General features: G+C 51.2%; 4 protein-coding genes across 7 annotated transcripts; 3 read left to right on the plus strand and 1 right to left on the minus strand.

Annotated features, from left to right (window-relative positions):
• Positions 1 to 27: 27 nt before the first annotated feature.
• On the plus strand, positions 28 to 2,244 carry PV07_12647 (uncharacterized protein; the record flags this gene model as incomplete). Its single annotated transcript, XM_016400190.1, has 1 exon — positions 28 to 2,244. A coding segment is annotated over one exon (1,277 nt), but the record flags the coding sequence as incomplete, so codon positions are not given.
• Positions 2,245 to 2,801: 557 nt separating this feature from the next.
• On the plus strand, positions 2,802 to 4,708 carry PV07_12648. 2 transcript variants are annotated; one of them, XM_016400191.1, is made up of 2 exons: positions 2,802 to 4,027; positions 4,086 to 4,708. In XM_016400191.1, the coding sequence occupies exon 1, from the start codon at positions 3,457 to 3,459 to the stop codon at positions 3,925 to 3,927; it is 471 nt and encodes a 156-aa protein (XP_016242159.1). In that variant the 5' UTR covers positions 2,802 to 3,456; the 3' UTR covers positions 3,928 to 4,027; positions 4,086 to 4,708. The 2 variants fall into 2 exon arrangements, with proteins under 2 accessions (XP_016242159.1, XP_016242160.1); XM_016400192.1 differs by having other exon boundaries at positions 4,108 to 4,708.
• On the minus strand, positions 4,443 to 6,290 carry PV07_12649 (uncharacterized protein). Its single transcript, XM_016400193.1, has 2 exons — positions 5,634 to 6,290; positions 4,443 to 5,578 (listed from the first exon to the last, which is right to left on the minus strand). The coding sequence occupies exons 1-2, from the start codon at positions 6,255 to 6,257 to the stop codon at positions 4,637 to 4,639; spliced, it is 1,566 nt and encodes a 521-aa protein (XP_016242161.1). The 5' UTR covers positions 6,258 to 6,290; the 3' UTR covers positions 4,443 to 4,636.
• Positions 6,291 to 7,890: 1,600 nt separating this feature from the next.
• Positions 7,891 to 9,530, plus strand: PV07_12650. 3 transcript variants are annotated; one of them, XM_016400194.1, is made up of 2 exons: positions 7,891 to 8,845; positions 8,892 to 9,530. In XM_016400194.1, exon 1 carries the CDS (start codon positions 7,983 to 7,985, stop codon positions 8,634 to 8,636), a length of 654 nt encoding a protein of 217 aa, XP_016242162.1. In that variant the 5' UTR covers positions 7,891 to 7,982; the 3' UTR covers positions 8,637 to 8,845; positions 8,892 to 9,530. The 3 variants fall into 3 exon arrangements, with proteins under 3 accessions (XP_016242162.1, XP_016242163.1, XP_016242164.1); XM_016400195.1 differs by having other exon boundaries at positions 8,906 to 9,530; XM_016400196.1 differs by having other exon boundaries at positions 7,891 to 8,658; positions 8,906 to 9,530.
• Positions 9,531 to 10,080: the final 550 nt, after the last annotated feature.

A 10,080-nucleotide genomic window follows, 5' to 3' on the forward strand; every position in this document is an offset into this window, starting at 1 on the left:
AGAGAAATCGCGCGCGTAACTCACTCGGAAAATTGACAGGTCCCGCAACAATGGCCGATCTCTCAAGACCAAAGGGTATCACCATTCTTCGCAGATTCCGCTGTCCAGTCCCGCTATGCGACGACGTGAGTCGCCCACCTCCTCGAGATGAAGATGAATACGAACCAGAATGGGTGGTCGCCGAGGGACGAGAATGGAAGGGTCAAAAGAGGCCGGTGTACTACATAAAATGGAAGGGGTATCCCTTGGCAGAAGGGACCTGGGAGCCGTTCAGTAACCTCGGAAGAGAGCTACTCCAAGAATTTGTGCCTGTCAATAGCGTTTCAGACCAAGGAGAGCCTCCCAACTCCGACGACCGCGCAACACCTTTCGAGCTCAACCCGCCGATTTCGGCCAAAACCCACGCGGACGGTGGGATGAAAGTCGAGCCGGACCGCGACATAGTTTCCAGCTGCATCAAACGTGAGGAAGATCCCTCAGATGCGTCCGTCCATGCCTCCAATCTTCCGATCTATGGCGTCCCCGAATCCGGATCGACCTTAAACGATCGTGCGGACTACGACGAAGAAGGGGGAGAGCGGCTGCCACATTCTCACCGTGACACGCCGGTGAAGTTAGAGTCGACCCAACGTGAGGCCGACTGTGAATCATCCGAGGCACCTTCGGAGTATCAGCCCTCTGAGGGCGAGAGTTCAGACGATGAGGAATACGCCATTCAAAATCCAACGCACGTCCCTGGCTCCGGGGTGGCCCGTGCCGACACGGTGGAAGACACAATCAGCACCAACGTTCTGCCCGGGGAGAGTCAATCTGCCACCTTGCGGTCGGCGGCAACGTCAACCAAGGATTCCAATACCAAAAACGCTCACCCCCGCAACCCGCTCAAATTCAAGGAACTCAAAGATACACCTTGTCCAGGTTGTGACAAATCATTTACCGCCGAACGAATACATTCAGCCATACGACTTCCTTACCGGAAAAACCGGTACCACTGCCGCAATTGCGTCAAACGCTATCGGAAATGCGGCGATCCTGCTCCTCGTTCCACTAGAACCAACATTAAAGCGAAACTTCTTGCAAACGAGGATTGTCCTGGTTGTGGGAAGCCGTTTCAAGTGGTGGGCGTCACACGGGCAGAGAAAATGACCACGAAAGAGGGTTTGATGGCATACCACTGCGTCGGCTGCGTCATTCGACGGATCGAGGCTCAACCTGAACTACGTACAGAAAACCTTTCGACACAGGAAGCCCGGAACAAGCTGGGATCGGAACGAATGGAGCTTGATTTGCTAGGTCGGGACTAAGGACAGCACACCGCCGAGTCCAATGTCCCGAGGGATAGGCGTAGCATGCCCTGGCTCAATGTCCGCTGCGAGAAATGTGGTTTTAATACTACGACCGAGTGGACCACGAAAGATTCGCGCCTACTGTGCTCGAAGTGTGCTCAATATGCTTGGGCGCATAATGGAGAGATGCGAGATCCAAAGGGACGAGGGATGCATTATACAGACGTGACCTTTACATGTGGAGATTGTCAAACAGAGGCAGAGATGGCAAGCAGTAAATGGCTTCAAGAACGGCGGGTCTGTGGAGCCTGTTACCAATACTGGGGTCAGCACAAGAAGCCGCGACCTCTCGCGGTGGTTCAACGTTCCCAAGCAAATCGGCGTGACAAGGATGCAAATCAAAAGCCTAAGTGCGCGAATCCGTCTGGTTGCCCAAACAAACCTACAAGGCGGTTGGGCGCTGAACGAATATGCTGCTCTTGTCTGAAATATTACAGAAAGCATAAAAAATGGAGGAACGTAAATCAGCGACAACCGCGACGTCTGTTGGCTGTTGAGTGTGTTGATTGTGATCGACCGCTGAATGGAAAAGGGTCAATTGTGACTCTTGGAATACCGGGCTGGCGCTGCAGCGCTTGTCAACTCCATTTTCGGAAGCACGGAGTCGTGCGACCGAAAGATGGAGTCCGTCGCCCTGCCCCGAGCAAAATCGAACAGGCTGAAAGTCCTGGGAGTGGGCCATCTTAAGACACAAGCCGGAAAAGACAGTCTGCGCGGTCAAGGGATCCTGTACACACAGAGACGTGTGCGCGACCCTCACCGCTATCGCCAACGATTGTAAAATTATTCCGCAAAGACTGGTCAGACTTTGAAAACGCCCCGGATTTTCCATACTTTTAGTCTCTAAATAAATCTAAGAGCAGCAACTCATTCATCTCTCCGAGGGCAAGAGAACCAATGGAATGTTCCCGTGACCTGTCGCTGGACGAATCGCATTGATCCCTGGCTGAGGGATGATTCGAACTCTCTGACCATCACGGAGCAAAATGAGTCCTACGGGTCTTCTATCCCTTGACACCGCCGTAGCTACGGGCTGCTTCGTGCCACGCATCAGAACTTTGCGATGTGGCGGAGAGCAGTTTGGAATTACTTGATTACTTTACCTGATTCTCGCTCCAGTCTTCGCCGCGAAAAGCTGTGCTCCTAGAGCGACACTTTTGGATAATTTCTTGATAAATTTCATGAATCCCTAGAAGTGAAAAGGCTGCTTTGACGTTGAGCGTTGGGCGTCAATTTATTGGACGACGCAGGTGTAGCCTTGTCGAGGCTCCGGAGCGATGGCATATGCTGCCTAAGCCCTAAGGTGGATAGATAGATCTCGTGTTCGAATCAGCATCGAATTACGCCGCCGAAAGGCTAAGATCGAGATGGCTGGTTATGCCGGACAAGCGCCCGCTACCCGCATTAGTCGAAGCTGGTCTGCCGCCCTCAAAGCTTCAGCCGCAGGCTGGCTGGGGCGCATGCAGCCCTACACAGCTCTTGTCAGAACCACACTGCTGACTGACTGCGATTTTCGATATTTTGAGCAATTTTGAACGTGTGAAATAGCGTTTGCTCGCATCATGCGCGCCTGCAGTGGCAATCGACTAGATGTCCCTCGAGCCCGGGGCTGTGCGTGTCGCACGACCTAAAAAGCTCCTGTGTTTGACAACCTTACCGGCTTCCCTCAAGCCCAAACACCACATTCGGTGGTTACATCGAGAGTCAATGTCCCTTGCACGGAAGTCATTGCCATGACCGCGACACGCCCGCTACACCTCCAGCCCCTCGTTGTTTTCATCGGCCCCTCCGACGGAGATATGGTTAGAAGAGTGGGATTATCAGATATCGAGCGAATGATACTAGCTGTAGCAGTCCTAGTTGGAAGTGAGAAACATATTTTCTGATGGGAGAAGTAGAAACAACATGGGCAGTGTTGGCAAGAAGGGAGGGAAAGAGATGGACATTCAAACTAGGGCGCAGGAAGCGTCCTGCGACCGTTTATTGGATCTATCGCTTTTGGCTCAGGAACACTAACCAACGCGTATGCCACACGCTGAACCTGAACCAGACAAAATGGAGGTACGTCAGGGGAGAGTGACAACGCTGAGATACATTCCACCTGCGGAGGATGAGGAGACTTGGAGAACGGACACCTTCCACTTCCTTCAACATCAACTGGTACCGACCCTATCATCAGGGCCTGATTGATGCCATGACCGATTTTACTGGGTCGGGAGAAGTATTCAATTTGCAATGGCCCTCTGAGGGCGTTTTCCAGGGTCATTCACAATTGTCAGGTATTGCCGCGACCTATAACGGGGGCAGTCACCTTCATCCATCCCGAACCGATTGTCTCGCGCAGGAGACAGAATTCAACTCCACGAGCGTCGAACCCACGTCCTTCAGTAACTCAAGAGAACTTGTCATTTTGGAAGAGAAGGATTGGGATCCACAACAGGTCTGTGATGGATACCAATTCCACTGCACAAAGGTGGTAGCGTGCACGTCAACCGGCGTTACGTGTAAAGGAATTGAAGCCAGATACTATACGAGGAGGAATACAAAATACACGGCCTATCGCCCTATGTGGTGTTTATGAAAGATAGGGTCGAGGGGTTGAGAGAGAAACAAAATACTCAAATCGAGGACTCGCCCGACAATTGGCAATGATACTAGAGAGGCATGTCTCTACAGCATAGGTGCGTGGTCGCAAGTTGTCGCACGTAAAGAAGAGTGTTGACAATGATATTCGCCCAGAAGATACTAATATGCACAGCAGCGACAAGAGCAACCTAACTTGATCTGCTCCATACCATGCTACCTCCCCTCGACTCTCACCACGGCATCGGTCAACATAACAGATGATACCGCTGGCCGTGATAGCCCTTCCTTTCCCTCGACCCATTGCACGCAGGCCCTATCAAACGAAACTCCAGGCTCATTCGGTCGACGGTCTCATCCATTCGATACGATGTCAACTCCCAGCTAGAGCCACGTCGTTCGTATTCCGCACCGCGCACGCCCATGACCTGCCCCGAGCCCAACCGCCAATAGTGATGTGAAACCTCTGGGTAAGAATTGGCCACAGGGGTTCTACAGGCCCCATCAAGAACTCCGAGCCAAAAGAGTTAAAGCCCTGGACTAGAAGCGTCATAATGTCAACATTCGGGACAAATGAACGGCGCTTGAATGTCTTAGCGCAGCCCTTATCGGCCTGAATTCTCTTCAATTTAGTCAAACGCCCCTTTAAACCAGTATTGCAGTGATTTTACTTATGTCCTCGTCTGCTTCATCTACAGTGAATATCTTCAAATGGAGAGGTGGTCGGGACTTCGAATCTGCGGAATGGTAGATCCATGAATTCGATACTTGTTCAAATCTCCCAGATACGTTGTCCTTGCTTCCGAATGTTGATCTTCGTACGCCGGAGGGATAGCCACCTGCAGGTCCGCGAGTCTGGTTTTGATCTCCTTTATTTCACTCAACGCCCAAGCCCGGCTGAAGTCGTCCGTCCAGTCCCCATTATACGTGGTTTTGAGAAGGATATCTCTCTTTCTCATTAGCTGCTTATGGGTCAAGTCGATACGTGGCGAGATATAGAGAGCTGCGAGGCCGGAAGATGGTGCACCATCGACCTTAGCGACCTCAGTGCTGTCAATCGAAAGATACCGGAGACTCGAACTAAGGTGGTTGAGATCCATGACCGCATCCGCGGGGGAATGAAGATTGACTTTCAAAGTATGGAGATGGGAGAGTTTCCCGAGTGCTTGCCAGGACCCTTGTAGCTGGCTCAATTCAAGGTGGGTAAGTGAGGTAGGGAGACACTCGAGATCAACCAGCGACTCGTAGCCCAGAACCGTTAAGTGGGTCAGGCGGGGTAAATGGCCGATCGAAGACAGCGAGAACGTTCCCCCTGTCGGTTTGTCCGATATATCCAGGCATCTCAGGGTAAGACTCTTCAATTCGGGTAGTGCCACTCCGAGCAGACGCATGTCATCTTCAGCTGGAATGTGCGGGACATCAAAAGATAGTTCCAGAGTGGAAAGCTTATCTGGACACGAATCCGCAAGAAAGCGATAGAATTCCGGCCAAGGGTTCAGACGATGAATTCGTAAGTCCTCAATGTTAACCAACCCTTTTAACCCAACGAATTCTCTTAGTTCCAAAGAGTCACCCACGTTCCAAATTGGACCATCCCCCAGGCCGATATCCAAGCGACGAACTGTAGATGGGATGGCGCTAGAAAGTGCCTAGACCTCTCAATTAGCTGCGACGAAGAAAGCTTAAGTGAGAGTGAGGAGGTACCTGTAGGTCTTCAACAGAAGGCCCGAATATCTGTAACAATCGCAACCGACCCTCGTCAACTATTTCGTTTACGTATTTGGGTGGTATTGGTGTCCTGTCGGCAGAATCACGGTCAACTCGCAAGGCCACAGCACCAGAGAATCGTTGTATTGTGTGTTCTAGTGTCCAGAATTTCTTAGTTGACACATGAACGGCGAAGCGCCTTCGCAGTCGAAAAGGGGTTTCATCGACGTTCTCAGCCCAATCACGCGTCGACTCCGCACCAGGCCAAGGTCGGTAGTAGTCTGATAGAACAGACGACATTTGATCGATGATGATCCGGTGCCCGAAACGTTCAAATAATGGGTCCCCAAGAAGATCGTCAATATACTCGTGATTCGACTGCTGATGAGAGAGTCGTTTTGTCCACCTCCAGATGATGGGTTCTGTGGATGGGTCATGAGGCTGCACGGCAGTGACGCAGCCCAACCCGTCTCTTGTGTAGTCGACTTGGCGGTCGAATGTCGCGGCCCATGACGCAGCTCTGATTTCCCGTGGTACGTTAGATATGATGAAGTGATCAAGGAACTGGAGACGCAGAACAAGGTCTTCGGTAGACGGATGTAGGGAAGTCGACAGTGCCATGGTGAGCGATGCGGTTTCGAGCTCTTTTGTAAGAACAAAAGAAGGATTCGATGCACCACGACAATTAGGCGTTGGGCATGAAGTGGTAATAAACCCTACATGCGGCTGGGGCCTATTCACGTGATATGTAGCCACCCTTGCCACGTCAGAGTACTTAAACTCCGTGAATCCAGCATTTGAGATCACTCCCGACATTTACAAGTTCCGTGCGTAATACCAGACTAAGATGGGCTTCAAGAGGGGGACTGGCGGTGTGTTAAAAGCTGCGGAGTAAAGGGTTTATAAACACGATACTCGTTGGACTCTCCAAGCTTACTATGCCGAAGGGATATTCACCTGTGGGTCCGCGGGTCGGTTTCTGATGTCCTTTACGCGCAAGCTCGGCTAAAGTCGTTCTCTGTGCGCGGAGACAGTCATACTAAAGATGACGTTCCTACTCCCTATCAGCTGCCAATTTGTCACATCGATGCGTGGTGAATTGTAGAGAGCAACGAAGCTAGGAGGCAATGCGCTATCAATCTTGACGGGCTCAGTGCTGTCAATAAAAAGATACTGAACGCTCGATTTAAGGTTGAAATCCGTAGCCGCATCCGGGAGGAACAAAGATTGAGTTTCAAAGTGTGAAGAAGGGAGAGCCTATTGAGTGCTTGCCAGGACCCTTGTAGCTGGTCCAATTCAAGGCCGGTAAGTGGTTTAGGGAGGTAGTCAAGGTCAACGAGCGTTTCATAGTCGAGACATCTTGTGAGACTTTTCAGTTCGGGTAGGGCGGTGCCGATGCGCTCTATCTCGTATTCAGCTGGACCGTGCGATGAATGAAAAAAGGATAGCATCAGCGAGGCATGTGGTCGTCCCCTTTCCGTTGTGGGAAATAACAACGAGGCTAATGTCCAAGCGACGCAGTGTGGGGAGGATCGCGCGCGAAAGAGTCTATGACTTAAAGTCAGCGGTGACGGGATCAAAAGTTCGAGGGATTGTAAGGACGTGCCCGTAGGTTGTCGATGGAAGGCGAAAAGACCTGCAAACATCGTAAGCGATCTTCGTCACTTATATTGCATGCGTGGTGCATGGCGCAGTGTCGATGCCCTGAGACAGCGCGACTGAACAGAATGCATTAGAAAGGTGTATACCGATATGATTGCGATCAATCTGTCGCTTTCTCAAGGACTGCCAGCGTTTAATAGACGGCAGCAGTAAACCACGTATCTTGACGCCGTCCTCTGACCTTGTTCTTCTCTTCTCTTCAATCTTAGGCCAGTTTAACACAACATAGCCTCGCACCGCACGAATATACCTCCCACGTCGAACCCGCGAAGCTAGTATAGGTATTGTATCTCCCCTCTCCTCAGCAAGGCCTGAGATGTAAGCGGCAAAGAAAATCTTTGAAGATGGAAGTCGTCGAAGGACGGCATGCTGTGTCGTGCACGAAGTGTCGTCCTTTTCAGCCTGGTCAACGCGCTTGGAAACGACAGTTACTGTATGATTCAACGAGGTGGGTGAATAATGAGGGCGGAGCTCCGATATTGTCCTGCGGAGCCGACCGCCCCTAGTCGTTTCCAACATGATGGGGCCACGGTGGCACGCTTGGCAATCACGTAAAAGATTCAAGAACTCACCCTGCGTGTCGACGCCCTATAAGCAAGACAGAAGATAAAATTGTTGACTCCTTTCTCTTGATCGTTTCCACCTTCAACCTGCGGTACAGTACATACAGTACTACAACACCAAATGACAACAATTACAGGCCGTCCATCCTTGTTATTGCTCGATCCGGACGAAGACCCCGCCAATACTAAAGTAGCCATTATCGGCCTCGATGCGACCGGATTAGCACTGGCTGGACATTTTATGCACCGAGGTTGTCAAGTAGCGGTGTACCATCACCCAGACTCTGTCAGCGACCTCTCAAGCAGTAAATCAACTTGTTCGATCTACCATTCCATCGATGAGTACGGAGGCTTTTACATGTCGGGCGCAATCGAAGCTTTCAACAAGCCAAACATGTGCGAATACCCTCACGATGCCTGCTATCGAACCCGAACGATCTTCATTACAAAAGCTGGTCAAACAAAGGAAACCGTTAGAAGACTTGGAAGAATGCCCACCAGCAAGCAATGCTTTTTGTTCGTGGAAGGCGGCTCTGACTGGAAAGAACTCGCATCTGAGCTGCAGGGATCTGCTGGCGTGTTCAACATTCCAACGTCTCCATACGCCTTCCCTAAAGTGCACAAAGAGTCGAGATTGAGGGTTGAACTTCAAGGCATTCTAGATGGAGTCACTCTGGACGAATTAGAGCAATCAAATGAGGAAGGCAACGCTCGAACCTTACTTGGCGTTATATTATGGCCTTGGAGTCATAGCCTCGGATGGATTACGGTTTGAAAGATGAGAGGGCCACACAGAGGTGAGAGATTTGATGATTGAGTTTGGGTTCAAGCCGGTCGATATGGTCCTGGGACGCGGCGTTCGAATGAACTCCCTCCTCGTCTATGTTGGCTCCTTGGGAACTATCTCCTCGCGGAAGGAGCCTTGAGACTTCTTCAGAATAGCTTCGAAGTCTTTATCCGCGCAGGAGGGTAGTGACGAGGCTGGTATTTTTCTCGGTTCGCATTCTTGGCTCGTTCGCTGACTTACCAGAGCGGAACCGAAAGAGTGATTGAGATACTCTCGCGACTCGCAAACGCAAAGCACGCGGCCTACCGGCCAGTAGCCACGAACACTCCCGCTGTGTAGAAGGAGAAGGGCGAGCCCCAAGACTACAAAGACTTATGAGAGAACTGGCTAGGATAGCCTTAAATAGAATCATTATTGACCAGATCTCAGGGATCCCAGTGCTAATATGGGTCTGCGCGCAACTCCACAGAGAGCTCGCGTGGGATACTATGCCCGAAAACCGGTTTCGAGGGGGGTGGGGTAGGCGTCCCTCAGGGGACGAGTTCACTTGCCCGCTGCCTTTTATGGAAGGTGTGCGGTGCGTCCCCTGACGTTCGGAAATGCCATGCTGAGACGACAAGTGCCGAAAAATGGTTTGCTCGCTTGAGGTGGGAGACCGACCGGAGAAGAAACAATGTCGACACGCGTAGCCAGGCTGAGTCTAAAGCCGGATCACAGGGCGATCCATCTTTGCGCGGAATTAGCTGTGACACGTCGTTAAGCGTAAAGGCCTTAAGATGTCGTTCAAGGCGGTCACGACTAATAGATTCAATGCTTTGATGTGTCGCGATATGCTGTGTTGAAACTGAGACAGATCGCCGTTCCTGGAACGTCTCAGGCTAGGCCTCAGACATGCAGGAGTCAGAAGAGGGTCTTGCAGGACCAGAGGTTGCATATAAACGAGGAGACACTGCCTGAGAATAGGCACAACACGGACAGACAGACCAATATACATAATTCTGCTCAGACCTCGCCAATCCAACATGCTGCAACACGTAATCGGCACCAATTCTCAAGGCGTTCTGGTAGTGGCAGCATATCAATGCCTGCTCTGGACTGACAACGTTGAGCCCCCATTGTTCCAATAAAGTTATTCGCTTCTCGGTAGTCATGAACGAGCTAAAAGATGCAATAATTACACTTCTTTAACAAGTCTTGTGCTGTAAGGCTCGCGTTCGGCGCTACGCGTTTTCATTTCGCACTACACGCGCTAGCCCGTAATTTTTCGCGCTACACGTCTCCGCCTGCCCGCGAAATATTTGGCACTACGCATGAGAATACGCTCAGTAGGGGTCGCAGGCATCGCTCTGAGTGCACACTTATTATTCTAAATGTAGATCTTAGAAGTGCACACTCTTTAGCAGCGTACGCTATCATGAGTTCCCCCCCCCCC

The sequence above is a fragment of the Cladophialophora immunda genome (genome assembly GCF_000835495.1).
Source record: "Cladophialophora immunda strain CBS 83496 unplaced genomic scaffold supercont1.39, whole genome shotgun sequence".
Classification (NCBI taxonomy): Eukaryota; Fungi; Ascomycota; class Eurotiomycetes; order Chaetothyriales; family Herpotrichiellaceae; genus Cladophialophora; species Cladophialophora immunda.